This window comes from Narcine bancroftii, chromosome 1 (genome assembly GCF_036971445.1).
Source record: "Narcine bancroftii isolate sNarBan1 chromosome 1, sNarBan1.hap1, whole genome shotgun sequence".
Classification (NCBI taxonomy): Eukaryota; Metazoa; Chordata; class Chondrichthyes; order Torpediniformes; family Narcinidae; genus Narcine; species Narcine bancroftii.
The window spans coordinates 199,024,008-199,043,935 of record NC_091469.1 but is presented as its reverse complement, the minus strand read 5'-3'; the positions used below and the strand labels follow the sequence as shown (position 1 = coordinate 199,043,935).

General features: G+C 38.4%; 1 protein-coding gene across 4 annotated transcripts in view; it reads left to right on the top strand.

The window, feature by feature from the left end:
• LOC138737239 (ras-specific guanine nucleotide-releasing factor RalGPS1-like) overlaps positions 1-19,928 on the top strand; it is a 647,381-nt gene that overhangs the window by 457,230 nt on the left and 170,223 nt on the right. For all 4 annotated transcript variants that reach the window (XM_069887990.1, XM_069887972.1, XM_069887982.1 and 1 more), the window contains one exon: positions 11,085-11,222. In XM_069887990.1, the coding sequence (XP_069744091.1) occupies positions 11,085-11,222 (138 nt within the window). The remainder of the gene's footprint in view (positions 1-11,084; positions 11,223-19,928) is intronic.

Here is a 19,928-nt window from a genome sequence, read left to right as displayed (position 1 = left end):
ACATGGATTTTTTTTAAAGAATATATGGAAACAGTAAAAGAATGGCTGATACAAGAATTCAGTGAAACAAAAAGAAGAATAAAAGATACAGAAGAAAAAGTGAATAGATTAGAGATGGTCATGACAGAAATAGGAAAAAGAGTAGACAAGGTGGAAGAACGAGAAACAGCCATAGAAATGGAGATAGATGACTTAAAAAAGAAATTGGAAGAATCTGATAAAAAAGTTAAAGAAACACAGGAGCTGTTAGCCCAGAAGATAGATATAATGGAAAACTATAATAGAAGAAACAATATAAAGATAGTGGGCCTTAAGGAAGATGAAGAAGGCAAAGATATGAAAGAATTTATAAAAGAATGGATCCCCAGAGTCCTGGGAATGCCAGAATTACAGGAAGGAATGGAAATAGAAAGAGCACACAGGACATTAGCCCCTAAATCACAACAAAAAACAAGATCCATTCTAGTAAAATTCCTAAGATATATGAGAAGAGAAAATATATTGGTGAAGGCAATGAAAAAAATAAGAAAAGACAAAAAAACCACTGGAATACAAAGGTCAAAAACATTTTTTCTACCCAGACATAAGTTTTGAACTCCTGAAGAAGAGGAAGGAGTTTAACGCAGCAAATATGACCCTATGGAAAAAAGGTTATAAATTTATGTTAAAATATCCAGCAGTACTTAAAATAATTATCCTGGGACAGCAAAGCAAACTGTTCTCGGATCTGGAAAAAGCACAAAAATTTGCAGAACACCTACAAAACAGACAGAGAGATGAAGAGATGTAACAAGAACAAAAATGACAATAAACTATATATAAAGAATAAAGTATAAGTAAGAACTAAGAAGGGAAAGAAAGGGAAGAAAGGAAGCAAGGAGGGAATTAAGAGAGTGAGCTTTGTTATATATGAAGATAAAAATCTTTTCTGGGTGGGGCTGGGTGGGGAAAATAACAGTCACTGCGAAATCAGTTGACGCTTGCGAGCGGGTTCGCAAATCCAAACGGAGAGGGGAGATGTGGTTGCCCGACAAGGGACAAAGGGCAACTCAGAGAGGGGAGGGACTATTGGAGATAAAGGAATTTTAGATGTGGGAATAGTGGAAATATTTTATGTTTTAGAAATGTTGTCTTATAATGTGTTCTAAACAAGAAAGCAGAAATGGATAAGAAGGGAAGGTGGTGATGAGGAAACGGAAAGGAAAGATAAACAAAGTATGAAATGGCCATGTTGAACTATATGACTTTAAATATTAATGGAATACATAACCAAATCAAAAGGAAGAAGCTGTTAAATTTACTGAAGAAAGAAAAACTTGATATAGCATTCATGCAAGAAACACATCTAACTGAAGTGGAATACAAGAAATTAAAGAGAAATTGGATAGGACATGTAACAGCAGCATCATATAATTAAAAAACCAGAGGAGTAGCTATATTAATCAATAAAAATGTACCAATCAAAATAGAAGAGGAAATAATAGATCCAGCAGGGAGGTATGTAATGATAACATGTCAGATATATTCAGAATTTTGGAATTTACTCAATGTATGCGCACCTAATGAAGAAGATCAAAATTATGCAAGATATCTTGTTGAAGATCGCAGATACGCAAGGGAATATACTGATAGGAGGGGATTTTAACCTTAATTTGGACTCAAACATGGATAAAACTGGAAAAAAGACTAACAGAAAGAACAAAGTAACCAAATTTATAATTAAATTGATGCAGGAAATGCAACTTTTGGATATATGGAGGAAACAACACACAAAGGATAAAGAATACTGATATTATTTGGGTAGACATAAAACATACTCAAGGATAGACCTATTCCTGTTATCAGCCCACTCACCCCTGTTATTGGCAATAGAGCTGGAGGACATCCCACCAAGAATGTATAGATGGAGATTAAACTCCATGCTACTTAAAAGACAGGATTTTAGAGAATTCATTGAGCAACAAATTAAAATATACTTTGAAATAAATACGGAATCAGTGAAAGAAAAGTTTATTCTATGGGACGCAATGAAAGCATTCATCAGACGGCAAATAATAAGTTATGTAACTAAGATGAAGAAGGACTACAATCGAGAAATAGAACAGTTGGAAAGGGAAATAACAAATACAGAAAAAGAATTAGCAATAAAGGAAGATACAACTAAAAGAAGAGAATTGACAGACAAGAAAATAAAATATGAAACACTACAAACATATAAGGTGGAGAAGAACATAATGAAGATAAAACAGAACTATTATGAGCTAGGAGAAAAAACGCACAAAATACTAGCGTGGCAGCTTAAGACAGAACAAACTAAAAGAACGGTATTGGCTTCAAGGAAAAAGGACAAACAAATTACATATAATCCAACAGAGATCAACGAAAACTTCAGGGAATTCTACAAACAACGATATCAAACTGAAAATGAAGGGAAAGAAGAAAAAATAGATGAATTTCTAACTAAAATTGAACTACCGAAATTGCAAACAGAGGAGCAAAATAAATTAATAAAACCATTTGAAATAGAAGAAATACCGGAGATATTAAAAAAACTACCAAACAATAAAACACCGGGAAAGGATGGACTCCCAAAAGAATTCTATAAAACATTTAAAGACTTATTAATTCCTCCTCTCCTGGAAATAATGAACCAGATTGAAAAAACACAAAATATACCAGATTCATGCAAAACAGCAATAATTACAGTAATACCAAAGACGGGGAAAGATCCACTAACACCAGCATCGTATAGACCAATATCTCTACTTAACACAGCTAAACTATTATAAAACAGATTGGCCGACTGTGTACCAAAAATAGTAAAACTAGATCAAACTGGATTTATTAAAAAAAGATGAATAATGGACAATATCTGTAAATTCATTAACTTAATCCATGCAGTACAAGGAAACAAAACTCCAACAGTAACGGTTGCTTTAGATGCAGAGAAAGCCTTTGACAGAGTAGAATGGAATTATTTATTCAAAGTACTACAAAAATTCAACCTACCAGAGAAATATATTAATTGGATTAAAGCATTATATAAGGGACCATTGGCGAAAGTGACAGTAAATGGATATATATCAAACCAATTTATATTAAGCAGATCAACAAGGCAGGGATGTCCACTATCTCCCTCACTGTTCGCGTTAGTTATAGAACCACTGGCAGAACTGATAAGAACAGAAAATAAAATAAGAGGGATAAAAATAAAAGAGAAGTATTATAAAATCAGTCTATTTACAGATGACATCATAATATACTTAACAGAATCAGAAATATCAATAAAAGAATTACATAAGAAATTGAAGGAATATAGAGAAGTATCGGGGTACAAGATCAACGCAAATAAAAGTGAAGCAATGCCAATGAATAATGCGGATTTCACAAAGTTTAAGAAAGAATCACCATTTAGATGGCAAACACAAGCAATTCAATGCCTAGGTACTAAATAATAATCTCGGCCATCTATATAAACTAAATTATCAGCCATTAATGAAAAAATTACAAGATGACTTAGAGCTCTGGAAAGACTTATCACTAACACTGATAGGAAGGATAAACTTTATTAAAATGAACATCTTCCCAAGTATACAATACCTATTTCAATCATTACCAATTCACCTAACAGAGAAATTCTTCAGGGAGTTAAAGAAAATAATAAGGAAATTCTTATGGAAAGGGGGGAAACTGAGGATAGCCCTAGATAAATTAACAGAATGGTATAAAAAAGGAGGCTTACAACTACCAAACTTCAAGAATTATTATAGAGCAGCACAATTAAGATACCTATCAGATTTTTATCAAAGAAGGGAAAAAACAGATTGGACCAGATTAGAGCTAGATAAAATAGGGGCGAAGATACCTGAACATATACTATATAAGTGGGATGAAAAATAGGAATTCACCAGAATTGCACCATCTGCTCAGCATTTGGAAGAAGATTCATGTAGAAAGAAATAAAATAAATTATCAACTACCAAAATTAATATTGACACAAAATCAACTATTCACTTTCACAATAAATAACCTGTCCTTCAGAGAATGGGAGAGAAAAGGGATCAAAAGAATGGAAAATTGTTTTTTGGGAAATAAATTATTATCTTTTGAACAAATGAAAGACAAATATAATATAACTCATGATACAATGTTTGCATACCACCAACTGAAAATCTACTTAAAGGACAAATTGGGAAACAGTCTGAGGTTACCAGAAGGAAGCAATTTTGAATATGTGATTACAGACACAATGATAATTAAAAAATTTATAACAAACATGTACATCAAACTGCAAGAAAGGAGAATGAGGTAACAAACTGTAAACCTAAACAAAAATGGGAACAAGGTCTAAACATAAAGATAAAGAATGAAACATGGGAAAAGCTATGCTCCGGAATTATGAGAAATACAATAAACACGAAGTTACACATGATACAATATAATTGGTTACACAGGCTATACATCACACCCCAAAAGTTAAATAAATGGGACCCAACAGTATCAGACAGATGTTTTCGCTGTAAAAAGGAAACGGGGACAACAATACATGCAATTTGGGCATGTGAGAAAGTTAAAAAATTTTGGGAAGATCTAAACCAGATATTAAATAAAATCAGAAAAAGCAATATAACAAAAAACCTAGAGATCTTCCTTCAAAGTAATATAAGAAATAAAGAATTTGGACTCGATTTGGATGATGCACAAAAAAGATTTATTATGATAGCCCAAGCTGTAGCAAAAAAAAAATGTATTATGTCAACCTGGAAATTAGAAGACAACTTGAGAATACAACAATGGTACATAGAAATAAATAAATGTATTCCATTAAAAAAATAACATATAATTTAAGAAATAACCTCACAATATTCGAACAAATATGGGAACCATGCATGAAATACAATAGAGAAATCCTACCATGGACCTCCACCATCTAAAATGACAGAAGGAGAAGACAACGAAATGAACTGACTCAGTATATAAAAGTAAAAGACAAAAATTCTTGTTTATTTTTATTAAGTGATGACATTGTTTAACGGGTTTAATATAGATTGAACTTTGAATAAATGGGAAGGGGGGTTGAGGGAGGGAGGGAAGGGAGGGGGAAAAAGGGGAGAAAATTACTATATATTAAAGAGAAAAATGTCTGTATGTATTTTGGTCAGTATGGTTCATAGTGTAAAAAATAAAAAATAAAAAAAAACAAATTCACTGATGATACGACAGTAGTGGGTTGTATTAAAAGGGGCGATGAGCCAGCATACAGCCAGCTTAGCTGATTGGTGTACCAACAACAACTTCACACTCAATATCACCAAAACCAGGGTGCTGATTGTTGACTTTAGGAAGGGGAAACCAGAGATGTATGATCTAGTGATCATCCAGAGATGGAGAGGGTGCACAAAATTAAGTTCTTGTGAATCACTATTTTGGAGGATCTTTCCTGGACCCAACACAAAATGGCATTGTGAAGAAAGTACGTCACCGCCTCTATTTCCTCAGGACTTTGGGGAGGTTTGGTATGACATTGGAAACCCTGGCAAATTTCTATATATGTGTGGTGGAAAGTGTGCTGACTTGCTGCAACATGGTCTGGCATGGGGACACCAATACCCGAGTGGAAAGCCCTGCAAAAGGTAATGGACGCAGTCTAGGACATTACAAACAAAACCATCCCCACTATCGTAAGCATCTATAGGGAACGCTGCAGTTGGAGAGCAACAGAAATCATCAACGATCCACACCACCCAGCACATGCTCTGTTCTCACTGCTGCCATCAGGAAAGACATGTAGGTGCCACAAGACTCTCACATCCTGGTGTGAAAAAAAAAAGACTCTCACATCCAGGTTCAGGAACAGCTGCTACCCCTCCACCATCAGAATCCTCAACAACAAACTCAGTCAGGGACATTTAAGGACTTTTACTTTTGCACTTTATTGATTTTTTTCTATCACAGTCATTTTGTTTATATTCCTTTATTGTTTACATGTGTACATTGAGTCAGTTTTTTTTTGCACTACCAATAAGTGGTAATTCTGCTTTGCCCATTGGAAAAAAGGAATCTCAGGGTTGTATGTGATGTCATGCATGTACTCTGACAATAAATCTGAATCTGAATTTTTGCACATGTAGTGATCCTGCAAAACAATGAATTTTGTGACATGTTTATGATGATAAATTCTGATTCCAATACTTTGACAAGGGAGTCAGGCCCAAAACATTAATTATATTATCTTTGCCTCCTATGGTTGCTGTGGGAGCTGCTGAGTGTCTCCAGCCCTTTTGTGCATTTACTATTGTAGAAGTTGGAGGGTAGCTCATATTGTTCCATTGTTTAAAAAAGGCTCCAAGAATAACCTAGGAAATTATAGGCTAGTGAGCCTGACATCAGTAGAAGGTCAGTTATTAGAAGGTGTTCCAAGAAATCGAATGTACAAGTATTTGGATGGTCAGGGACTGATTTGTGCATGATAGGTCATGTTTAAAAAAATCTTATAGATTTTTTGATAGGGTTACTTGGAAAGTTGATGAAGGGAAGACCGTGGATGTTGTCCACAGGGACTTTAGAAAGTCCTTTGTCAAGATCCCACAAAGGAGGTTAGTCAAAAAGTTTCAGTCACTTGGTATTCATGGTGAGGTAGCAAATTGAATTCAACTTTGACTTGAAGGAAGAAGCCAAAGTGTGATAATGGAGGTCTGTGACTAGTGGTGTGCCTCAGGGATCAGTGCTGGTTCCATTGTGTTTGTCATCTATTTCAATGATCTAGGTAATAATGTGGTAAATTGGATCAGCAAGTTTGTAGATACAAAGATTGAAAGTGAAGTGGACAGTAAAGAAGGTTGCAGAGGGATCTGAACCAGCTAGAAAAATGGGCTGTAAAATGGCAGATGGAATTTAATGCAGACTAATTTGAAGTGTTGCATTTTGGAAGGACAAACCAAGGTAGGACATACACAGAGAATGACAGGGCACTGAGGAGTGTGGTAGACCTGAGAATATAGATACATAATTCACTGAAAGGGGCATCACATATAGATTGGTCATAAAGGAGATTTTGGCACATTGGCTATCATAAAGTATTGAGTACAGGAGTTGGCAAGCTATGGTAAAGTTGCCCAAGACATTGGTGAGGCCAAAGTTGGAGTATTGGACTGCAGGGAAACTATCAATAAAATTGAAAGAGTGCAGAGAAGATTTACCAGGATGTTGCTAGGACTTAAGGAACTGAATTACAGGTTAGCATTTTATTCCCTTGAGCATAGCAGAATGAGGAGAGATTTAATAGAGGTATACAGAATTATGATGGATGTAGATCTGTTCCAAACTCTTTTTCAATCTAGTCCCACAGACCTGCACTGGGCCATATCCCTCCATTCCTGTCCTGTACTGATCCAAATTTTTCTTAAATTGAGCTATGTTCACCACGTCAGCTGGCAGCTCATTCCATACTGCCACCATTCTCTGCATGAAGAAGTTACCCTTAATGTTCTCTTTAAACTTTTCCCCTTTCACCATTAACCCATGTTCTCTAGTTTTTTGTCTTACCTCACCTCAGTAGAACAAGCCTGCTTGCATTTACTCTATCTATACCCATCATAATTTTGTGCGATCTTTTCCTTTGCCCTGAACTAGTACCAGAAAATGAAAAAAAATTCTGAATCTCGTTTGTGAGAGATGATGCTTCAGGTGTCATGTGTAAAGGTTATTTGTGAAGCACTCTTTGCTTGGAGTTGGCAGTGATTAACAGTCATTGGAATGAGATTAACACACCTTGGGTTACCTATGGAAGAGTTTAGCATGCTCTAATTGGTGGCCTTCCACAGAAGCAAAACAGATGAGATCAGGATGATAGGAGAAGATGTTAAGGTCAGGTATGATCTCAGTGGAAAAATTCAAGTTTTAAGTCATAATACTTGACAGAAAACATGCTTTTGTAGATTTGGCACGTTGCAGCATGAAGGCAGCTGTTTTCCAAGATCAATCATCTCAAATAATTAAGACTTTTGCATTTGCAAATAGATGAACTTCTGTTTATACTCTTACTTGGACTCTGTCGGCAGCTCTTGGAGACATACTTCTGCTTTATTCAGTGCCGATAAGTGCAGACTTCTTTGTGCTGGCATTTGGACTGGATTGTTATTACCAATCATCCATTCCCACCAAGAGGCTGGAATTCATCCCAAGTATCGGGTGAAGGGGGGCTCGCTTTTTATCATTAGATTATCAGCCATTCTTATCGGGGTCCGTCCGGCACCCCTGGGAGCCACAGTCCATTTAATGGGAGGGGGGCACAATCTGAAATCATAATTTTTTTTTGTCAGAAGGAGAGAAGTATGGAAGAAACCAACTAAACTTGATTGCTTCATATGAAGGGGGGGCTCCATAAACTGTGAGCAGAGTCCTAAGGGGGCCATAGCCAAGAAATGTTGAGAATGGCTGGGTTAGCTCACCATTTCTCTGCTGGCTACTCTGTATCATCTTGACCTGTATCAGACATGACTGCCATTTCAAAATTCTGGAGGAGTGAATTAATTACTGGATTAATGGCAGAATTCTAGAGCAGAATATGTTGACAGCAGTTCGGCTCTCACTGCAGGGAATCCAAATTTGATAAATCTGTAATTAAAAAGCTAGTTTCACTCTAAGCAAAATGACTCTTAACACATTGGAGTTAAAGGCAGACAATAAAATGTTTAAACAAATAGTTTTTTTAATAAATAGAGAAACAATGCAGATTTGGAAGCAGATAAAATAGACTTTAAGAGGTTTCTGGAGAGATGCAGGAATATTCAAGGGACAGATGTGCAAGCAGGAGTGTTTTAAATCAATGTGAGCATTATGCTCGATGCCGACATCATGGGACGAAGGGACTCTTCCTGTGCTGTACCTTTCCTCTTGCTCACCGCCCAAAGTAAAGGAACCACTGCCCCATCTCTTGCACTTGCTCAGGCTAATGAGGAGCGGTTGATCAAGTTGGAAGCCAGAAAGGCAGTGATCCCTTTGGTATACCGAAAGGGAAAGGACTGTGAGGGGAAGGCATGCTTCATGATGGAACCTTGGTGGAACTTGGGAACATCGCAGGTGGAGGGGATGGATTATTCTAATCTACTGAGGACCAGATCATCAAATGCTGAAGATGGGAAAGGAGCTTCAGGAATGTAAATACAAATAGAAAATGCTGGACAGCATGTGTGAGAACATTGAAGCAGATTCAGCGGTACAAGTTCACGACCCTTCATCAGAGTAGCATATTGCCTTGAGAGTATTTTCTGTTTTGTTTGATTTGCAGCATCTGTAGAACTTTGCTTTTGAAATCCTGCCTTGAATTTCAGAGAGCATGCAGCTGATTTAAGCCTTCACACCTCCCCAATCCCTCCTCACCCCCCCCCCCCACACCTCCCAATTTATTTATCACTGGCACTGAAAGTGGGCTCAGATCAGCAAAAGTGGTGGGGAAGGGAAAGAAAGGGGAAAATAAAGCTATCCTTTTTTATGAACACTACGAAGGCGACAATAAAATGGCTTCAAACGCTGCTGTGGTTGGTTATGTCAGCATTTTTTAGTTATGATCTTTGTGTACTGTTGGACTTCATAGTTCAAATCTCACTGCTACCTTCAGGCAAAATCTACAGAAGGCTGAAGTCTGGCACCTCTTGGTTTGAGAACAGTTTTTTTTTACCCCCAAGAGCAATCAGGCTCTTGAACCTCACCATACTACCCTAACCATAATACTATACTCCAACAAGATTTTTAAACTGGTAATTACCTCTTCAGTATATGCCCGATATTCATTAATCTAATTCAAAGTGGGGCATTGAGTTCACAAATCCAAAGATTAGTTAGCATTTTTTCTAATATTAACCCTATTTGTGACAGATGCAAATCTGAAATTGCTACGTTTTCATTCTTAGAAAACTATTGGAAAGAATTTTTTAATATCTTTTCAACTATACTCCAGATGGAGCTACAATCCAGTCCAATAACTGCTCTTTTCAGGGTTATTGACCGAGACATAGGGTGTTTTTCTCTACCTGTAGAAAGGGTAGAAGAGCCATCTTATTCAAATGGAAAGATTCTAGATCTCCAACAGTGTTTCATTGGTTCTCTCACATTATGTCTTGTCTAAGCCTAGAAAAAAAATAGATATGTATTTGATTCATTGGCGAATTTGAAGATACATGGGGACCTTTTATGCCTTATTTTTATTTAATGTAAATGTTTCTAATGTGATTAGATGCACTCACTCTTCCAGATGAGATACAATCTTACCTTTGTTTTTTTAATTTTTACCAAATGAACCAAAATCTACAAAATATATATAACCCTTGGGATAAGCTGCTCAGCTTTTTTTGTTAGTTTTTTTCTTATAGAAGGTTAGATGGTTTTTTTAATATAAAACTTCTGATGCTTTTTTAAAACTTTTACCCCGTGCAGGGGATGGGGGGCTGAATTTATATTGTTTGAAATGTATTTACATGCCTATTATATATATGCACACACACACATAAGTGATATTGTATTTTCAGTTTTGTTCCCTTTTCTTCATTGTATTGAATTTCTTATTAAAAACCAATAAAAAAATTTAAAAAGAAAGTATACTATCCTCCAGGGACGCCAAAAATTGTAACATCACGTTTTGTTTTGCACTAAATGCCACCGAGAATATTTATCTGTATTTATTGTCTTTCTTTCTCTCGAGTGGTCATTCAATTTATATTTACTGCTTTTTACTCTAATGTATCTGTGTAGCTGCAACAAGCTGGAATGTCAGGACACTGTTCATTATACTCACGAATATATTAATAAACTATTATCTCATCTCAAATGACCAACTGCAGAATGATACTGAGAGCAAGTTGTCTTTTCCATTATGTTTATGCCAGGTGCTGTATTAGAGATCACATTAGATCCACCTTGAAAGTGTTACAGCAGTAGAGATTTTGAGGATGTTTCTGTGGTGCCAATTAATGGGTTAAAAGAAGGGGCATCACCAGAATGATGCTCTGAAGTTCCACGGGATCATCTCTAACCTTAGACTTGAGTTCTGGATTCAGGCTAACTGTAAAATTCTCTTTCCATTTCAGGCATTTACTTGTTGGATTTGATCTACATCGACTCTGCTTATCCCGCATCGGACAGCATCATGGAGAATGAGCAGAGATCCAATCAGATGAACAACATTTTGAGGATCATTTCGGATTTGCAAGTTTCATTCAACTGTGGTTTGTACTCAAGTTTTCTTGTTACTGTTTTTCTGATGTTAATTGAATATCTGATTCAGTGGAAAGACTTAACAGGTGTAAAAATGCTGTCAATATTTACTGCAGTTATAGGTTTCCACATGGAGCCAATAATGCAGCAGGAAACATTGCTGGCCAAGTTGGCATTCAAGGATAGTCCCATTTACCTGCATTAAGTCCATTCCTTCTAACCCTTCTTCTCAATATATCTGTCCAAATATCTTTGAACTCCCAATCTCAGGAAGGGATATTTGTTTCCGCATGTGATTTGGAGAATGGCAAGTTCTAACTGCAGTCTCCCGTCCCTATCTCGGAAACACAATAAAACTCCATGTCCTTCCCATTTCAATCTGAACAGAGAGAGACAGAAGATTACAGTGAAGCAGCTTGTGAGATTGAAGAAGGATTTTATCAGCCCACACCAATGTGCTGAAGGAACAGCTGAGCTCTGTCAAATCTGTGTTTAAAGTATTTACATTATTTATCTGGCTTTGCCGAGTCTTCAATTTTGACCCTTGTAGTCATTGTTGCAGCTGTATTGCAGACAGGAGCTTCCAATTCCAGCAAGGATGACATTCTAACCTTTAATCCTTTTCTGCCAACAATGAGGAAACACATTTTATACTTAAGCCTGCATTCAAAGATGGTGAAAGGAAATGACTACAGAGATATTGGTAGTGATGTTCGAAGTTCCATTGTCTGGAAATGGCCCAGTCGATTGGAAAAACCAGAAACGGAATACAATTATTTTAGGAAGTAGAGAGCCTGAAAGAAGAAATTGATGGGTTAATTGAGCTGAATCTGGCAGTGGAAAAAGTTTAGGCATAAATATGTTTCCTTCCACCCCACCATGCCCAGGTGAGTATTTTGCCCATCTATGCCTTGCCTATTGAATTGCCTAACTGAATATCTCTAAAATGTAATGACTGTATCTTCTTTTACCAAATCCTTTGGCAGCAATTTCCAGATATCAGCCACTCTCTGTATATTTTTTGTAAAACTTTCCCCTCCAATCTCCTTTCTTTCATGTTAAACTGATGCCCCTACCTGATGAAGGGCCTAGACATGAAACGATGGCTACTTCCTATGGATGCTGCAAGGCCTGCTGAGTTTCTCCAGGACTTTTGTGCACTGCAGTCAGATGGAAGTGTTGCACAGGGAACAATGGCCAACAGGAAGATGGAAGACAATTGTGAATAACACTTGATGTCATTCTAGACATCAGTTGACGTCATTGATGACATAACCTGCTACAAAACCAAATCCAGTGTAGTAGGAGACAGCAAGGCTTCTCTCCCAGATGAATTCAATGCCTTCTCCACCTGATTTGACCACAAGAACAAGGAAGAACCACCACTGCACACTCCCATGTCCCCTGATGATCCTTTCCTGTCTGTCTCCAAGGATGACATGCAGGCTGCCTTCAGGAGGGTGATGCAAGGAAAGCAGCCGGTCCATATGGAGTATCCAGCCGAGTATTAAAAAATTGTACTGACCAACTTGCCCATGTATTCAAAGATATCTTCAGCAGCTCACTCTAGCAAGGCATGGTACCTACCTGTTTCAAATAGCCGTCAATAGTACCATTCCCAAGAAGAGTGTGGTAATCTGCCTAAATGACTATCAACCAGTTGCACTCATATATCAGTGATTAAATATGAAAAGCTGATGGTGAAACATATCAGCTCCTGACTGAGCAGCAATATGGATTCATCCCAATTCACCTATTGTAGCCATCTCACTAGCTCTACACAAAGGCCCCAACACCTGGACAGCAAAGATGCCTACATCAGGATGTTCTTCATCGACTAGATTTTGTCATTCGACACCATCATCCCTTCGAAAATGATCAGTAAACTCCAAGACTTGGGCCTCAATATTCTACTATGTAATTGGATCTTGGATTTCCCCTCCTCCAGACACCAATCAGTAAGGATTGGTATCCTCCACAATCTTCTTCAGTTCTGGAGCACCACAGGAAGCCGATCTTAGCCCCCTGCCCTACTCACTATACATGTACGGCAACAACAACATCTACAAATTTGCTGACGATTCCACGGTAGTGGATTGTATAAAAAGGGGCGATGAGGCAGCATTCAGGTGGGAGACTGAAAACATGGCTGAAGGGTGCACCAACAACAACCTCACTCTCAATGTCACCAAAACCATGAGCTGATTGTTGACTTCAGGAAGGGAAATCCAGAGGGTGGGGGGGGATCAGAAATGGAGAGGTTGAACAAATTTAAGTTCTTGGTAGCTACTATCTCAGAGGATCTTTCCTAGACCCTACACACCAATGGGATCATGAAGAGATCACATTAGTGCTTCTACTGCCTCAGTAGTTTCCAGAGGTTTGGTATGACAATGGGAATTCCTGGCAAATTTTTACAGATGTGTGGTGAAAGGCCTGCTGACCAGTTGCATCATTGTCTAGTATGGGGATGCCAATACCCCTGAGCAGAAAGCCCTGCAAGGGGTGGAGGCCCAGGACATCACAGGTAAAACTCTCCCCACCATTGAGAACATCTACAGAGAACACGCCGTTGGAGAGCAACAGCACACCCAAGGATCCACATCACCCAACACATGCTCTTTTCTCACTGCTACCATCAGGAAAGAGGTCTAGGTGCCAAAAGACTTGCACCACCAGGTTCAGGAACAGCTGCGACTCATCCACCATCAGACTCCTCAACAACAAACTCAATCAGGGACTCATTTAAGGTGTCTAACTTTTGCACTTTATTGATTTTTTCTCTCTCTGTATTGCAGTCAGTCTGTTTACATTTCTTTATTTGTTTACATGTGTGTGTTGAGAACAGCATTTATTGCACTGCTAATGTGGTAATTCTGCCTTGCCTGCAGGAAAAGAATCTCAGTCTTGTATGTGATGTCATACATGTACTCTGTCAATAAATCTGAAATCATTAATTGATAGACCTATCTCAAATAGACATTTCCATCTTTTAGATTAGGGCAGTATGATCAGTGCAAGGTTTTTACAGCATTGAAATCTGGCACTCTCTGTAAGGAGTTTGTACATTATCCCTGTGACCTGTATTGGCTTTCTCCAGTTTCATCCCATCCTCCAAAGGCATATAGGATTGGTAAGTTAATTGGGAGTAATTGTCGGCCCTAAGGGTCTTCTGCTGTGTTGTATTGTTAAAATTACATTTAAATAGAAATTGGTCAAGTTCCATCATGGACACTAATACAGTGCCATTCAATGCGTTTCTAACCCTTCAGTGGAATGTCCTTAACTTATCCAGTGTTGCCTGTCCAAACTCAATGGATTTTCTTGAAATCTGAACAAGGATCTTTTTAATCTGCATGTCAAAGATGTCCACAATTATATTTGCTGACTCTTGTTGTATAAGTATTTGCAAAGCAATTTGGAAATTATCATCAGATTTTACAAATTGTATGTTAACCATGCAACAAATCTGCAAAGAATTTAGGAATACGTGCTCAGATGTTTTTTTCATAAACAATGACATGCAAGATTTAATTTCTGAAACCCACATCCAATTACTGAGAGATCTGATCTGCTATTTCAAGTTGTCACCTTTATTTATCATTCATACCATGCTCACACGGTAAAGATGAGATAGCATTTCTCCTGGACCATGGAGCATTTTTACATAAATGTAAGTTAGAATAGAAGTTAAACACATTGAAATATTAAGACACATAACAGTAAAAGTCCACGGTGCTTTATGCGCAAATGTTCTGGGAATTCAAGAGTCTGATGGCTTTGGGGAAAAAAACTGTTGCCCAATCTGGACGTAAGGGCCCAAGTGCTGCAGATTGCAGAAGGAAAGACAGTTTATTTGAGGGGTGTGCAAAGTCCTTCACAATGTTTATTGCCTTTCATTTGCATTGAGTGTTGTAGATGTCCTTATGGTAGGAAGAGAGCCCCCAATGAACTTTTCCACTGACTTCACTATCCTCTGCAGGGTCTTGCAGTCTGAGGAGGTACAGCTTCCAAACCAGGCAGTGATGCAGTTGCACAGGATGCTCTCAATACATCCTCTCTAGAATGTAGTGAGGATGGAGGGTGGGAGATGAACTTTCCTCAGCCTTCACAGGAAGTAGAGGTGCTGCTTGGCTGAGGAGATTGTGTTAAGGGACCATGTGAGGTTTTCCACCAAGTGCATCTATGCCTACTGTGGATTCTCGTTAGTTTCATAGGGAAATTATCTGAGGGTTTGTCTGGAAAACGTGTCTAAAAAGGTAAAAATATAACAATATCAAATAACACCAGGCCACCCATTTTATATTGTGTTTTTCCTTAAATTGGTATTTTGAATGAGCTTATTCTGTCTCACAGATCATTGCAATAAAAGACAATTCTCACTCACAAGCCCAAAGGATTGAATTGGGCCAAGTGAGAGCTGGAATTTTCCTGCTATCTGCACCTTCTAGGATGCTTAGCCTTCTGTGAAAGACTGAGATGAGCAGAGGGTGAGATGCCAACAGACCTTTCTTTTTATTTAAAAATTTTTCCATACGTGTAATCATAGCCAAATGCAAAATACAGAAGTCAGATATTAGCATTCAAATCCATTATACACAATGATATAAACCCCCCAATGCCCTCCCCTAAACAAAACCCCAAGAAAAGAAAAAGTAGAAATAAGAAAAAAACATAGAGAAAGAAAGATAAAGAAAATTAAGAAAAACAAGAATAGAAACCTGGTTGCCAGAGAACACCCCTCACTACACGGCTCTAACCATTTGGGTCTTTCGATACTTCTAAGGAGGTTAACAAGGTTAGAAGCTTAGGGAAAACACCTATAAATTAATTCCCTCAATTTGTAAATATGGGAACCAAATTTCAAAAAATACATCAGATATATATTTCTTTGATTATATAATCTTCTCAAGAGGAACGCAGCTATGCATTTCAGCGTTCTATTGATCCATGCCTAAATGGGTGTCCGATTTCCATAATACTGCTATCCGTTTTCTTGCTACTGCCAAGGCAATCTTTACAAATTCTTTTTGATAGATAGAAAATTTCAATTTTGGACTTATCCCTTCAGTATTACCTCATAAAAATAACATTGGGTTTTGTGGGAATTGAATTTCTGTAACTGGTTAAAAAAAAATTGCCAAATTTAACCAAAAAGATTTAACTTTAGGGCAGGACCAAGTAGAATGTAAAAAATAACCCACCTATCTCCTGGCCACATCTAAAACACTAGTCTGATAACTCTGATTTCAATCTGTTTAACTTCAGTGGCATGAGATATAAAAGTAAAAAATTATATTGAACTAATTTGTATCTAACATTTATAGTATTTGCCATACAATCTTCACATAACTCTGACCAAATTTGTTCTTCATTGTTAATATTTAATCCATCTCCATCACTGTCTGGACCTATGTATCCCCTGTTTGAGAGGCCCTTTCTGCAATGAAGTATACAAAGGTGAAATAAATTTTTTAATATATCTATAACGTATCAACATTTTAACATTACCACATTTTGGAAATAACGTTGTTGGACCTAATTTATCTCTTAAATAAGCCCTTAAATGACAGAAACAAAAAAATGTATTACTTTGTATCACATATTTATTTTTTAATTGTTCAAATGATATTAAATTTATTCCTTCACAATCTTCTAAATATCTAATTCCTTTTTGAGACTAAATGCTTAAAAATTGATTATCCATTGAAATGGAATAAGTGGATTCTGTATCAAAGGCATTTTAGGTAGGATAACTGCCCCGTTCCAATTTTGTTGATTAGCTTATTCCAAATATTAATCAAATGTTTACACAAAGATGTTTCCCTCTCCCCGAATATTAATATTGATTCCCATCTATAAATAAAGTCTTTGATATTCTTTCTCCCATTTTATCAACTTCCATTTTAATCCATGCTGGTTTTTCACCCTCATCAAAAAATGAAGCAGGAACCTCATTTAAGCTGCCTTATACTAATTTTTAAAATGTAGTATCTGTAAACCTCCTAACTCAAACTTCCATGTCAGTTTGTCAAGTACCACACGGTATGAGGGTGAACCAAAAACAGACTTCATTATTTGAATTTGCCGCGTTGCCCTGTGGGGAATGCCTATTTCTGGTGACGTATGCAACGGCTTCTAAAAGTGACATCAGTGCGTTGCTGCATTATTCCTTGGCCGGCTGTGTGCCACACGGAAGTGGGGGGTTTCTTTAGGTCGCATATGGCATCAATTGTGGGCTTCTACTTGGTAGTGAAGGATAGCCCGCGCCATCTTGGCATGGCCGACTGTTGCGGCAATTTGGCTCATCCACCCGTGCGGTTGGTTAGCCCGTTACATCACCCACACACACACACCCCCCTCCCCCAGAATTGCCACCAGCCCCCTGAGCAGATTAACGTACAGACTCTGGGCGGTTGGACTCTGTATCTGACCGGTGAGTCTGGGGCCAGCAGGTTGGAACCAGCTGCGCAGCTTTGAGGCGATCGACTGTGAATCTGTCCGGTCGGCCACCAATGTCCGGTGTAAACACGATACCATCTCGCTGTAGTATCTTGAATGGACCTTCATACAGTCACTGTAGGGGTGTTCCTTGCTGACCTCTCCTTACAAAAATATAGTGGGTGGACTGCAGGTCTATAGGGACATGGCTGGGCAGCAAGTCGTGTCGAGACGGTGGCCAGGGGGTGCTGTTCACCTGCACATGCTAGGTGGTGGGCCAAGGGGTTCAAATAGATGTCCCCGGGAATGGTTGAAATGGATATCCCTGGTAATGGTGAATGCGAAATTGTACACCATCTCTGCGGGCGAGGCTGGCAGGTCCTCCTTGCAAATGCTTAGGAGTATCCATGGGACCTCATCCACTCAGTTTGGGCCATGCAGCCAGGCTTTCAAGGAGGCCAGGTGGCAGTAGGATAGATCTGGGAAAATATGTGGAGACGTCACACAGCAGGAACAGGCCTCCTGGTGAGGGGCAGAATTCGCTACCCTTCAGGCTCGTGATAGCCGCCCGGTAGGACTTGACGTCCATGTCCTCCAACTGCTCCTTGGCAACCTGGGTGACATTGACCCCTCCTGAGGTTGTGGCAATCATGGGTCTGAACAGCGCGTTGGCCACCACGTTGGACTTGCCTGCGACATGGTGAATGTCCGTGGTATACTCTGAGATGTAGGAGTGGAGCCGTTATTGTCTCGCCGACAATGAATCTGAGATATTGCTGAGTGCATAGGTTCGCAGTTTGTGGTCCGTGTAGGCAGTAAAAACCCTTCCCTCTAGCATGTACTGGAAATGCCTTATCGCCAGGTACAGGGCCAACAGTCCACAGTCGAATGAGCTGTATTTTAGCTCTGGCGTTCAAAGGTGCTTAGTGAAGAAAGCAAGGGGCCACCACTGGAGTGACTGTTGTGGCAGTGCTACGAAATGAAGAGACGTCCACACAGTCTTATTTGAATTCGCCGTGTTGCCCTGTGCGGGATGCCCACTTCCAGTGACATCTGCACCGGCTTCTGGAAGTGACGTCAGCTCGTCATTGCATCTCTCCTCAGCTGGCGGTGCTCCACATGGAAGTGGGGGGGGTATGGGGTTCCCTTAGCTCACACATGATATCAATTGCGAGCTGCTTCTCAGCAGTGAAGCAGGACCTGAGCCATCTTGGGATGGCCAACTGTTGTGGCGATTCAGCCCATCCACTCACGCAGTCGCTCGGCCCGCTACAATAATTCCGTTTGTATACATTATCTTAATTAATTATCTACCCATATCCCTAAATATTTTATTCCATTTGATGGCCATTTAAATTGGCTATCTTGTTGACACTGAGTATAATACCCTTTAGTAAGGGGAATAATTTCACTTTTTTAAGAGAATGGGCAATGAAGTGTCAAATTAAATATATGTTGGAAAGTGTATGGTCACACACTAAGGTAGAAGGAATATGGGGAGAAGGCAGGTAAGTGGAGTTAGGTCATAAATTAGATCAGCCATGATCATATTGAATGGCGGAGCAGGCTCGATGGGCCATTTTTGGCCTACTCCAGTTCCTACTTCCTATGTTCCTATGTTCCTATGTCTCAATTTATTTTATAACCTGATACTTTCCCATATTCCTGGAGTCTTAAATATAATTTACATAGCCAACCTATTGGTTCTGTCAAGTAGATCAAGACATTGTCAGCAATAAGTTAATTTTATATTCTTCTTGACTAACTTTAAATCCTTTAATATCAGAATCAGATTGGATCAATTCTGCAAATGGTTCTATCGCTAAAATAATTAGAGCAGGCAATAATACACATCCTTGTCTACTAGATCTAGTTAATTGCAAATACCTGTCCAAACCCAAATCTTTCAAACATCTTAAACAGAAAGTCCCATTCTAATCTATCAAATGTTTTGTCTGCATCCAAACCCATTCTACACTTAGATTGCCCCTCCTTTGTGCTAAATCTATTATACTAAGTAATCTAGTTATGCTATCCACAGATTTTCTTTTTTTTTTACAATCCCTGTCTGATCCATAATTATCCACTGGTAAAAATTTTGTCAATCTTTTAGCTAAAATTGTTGCAATGATCTTATACCTGTAATCTACATTTTACAGTGAAATAGGTCTATATGACAATGGTTTTAAAGGGTCTCTGTCCTTTTTTTTTGGTATTACTGTTATTATCGCAGGAGAAAAAGATTCCAGGAGAGAGTATGTTCCCGCTGCCTGATC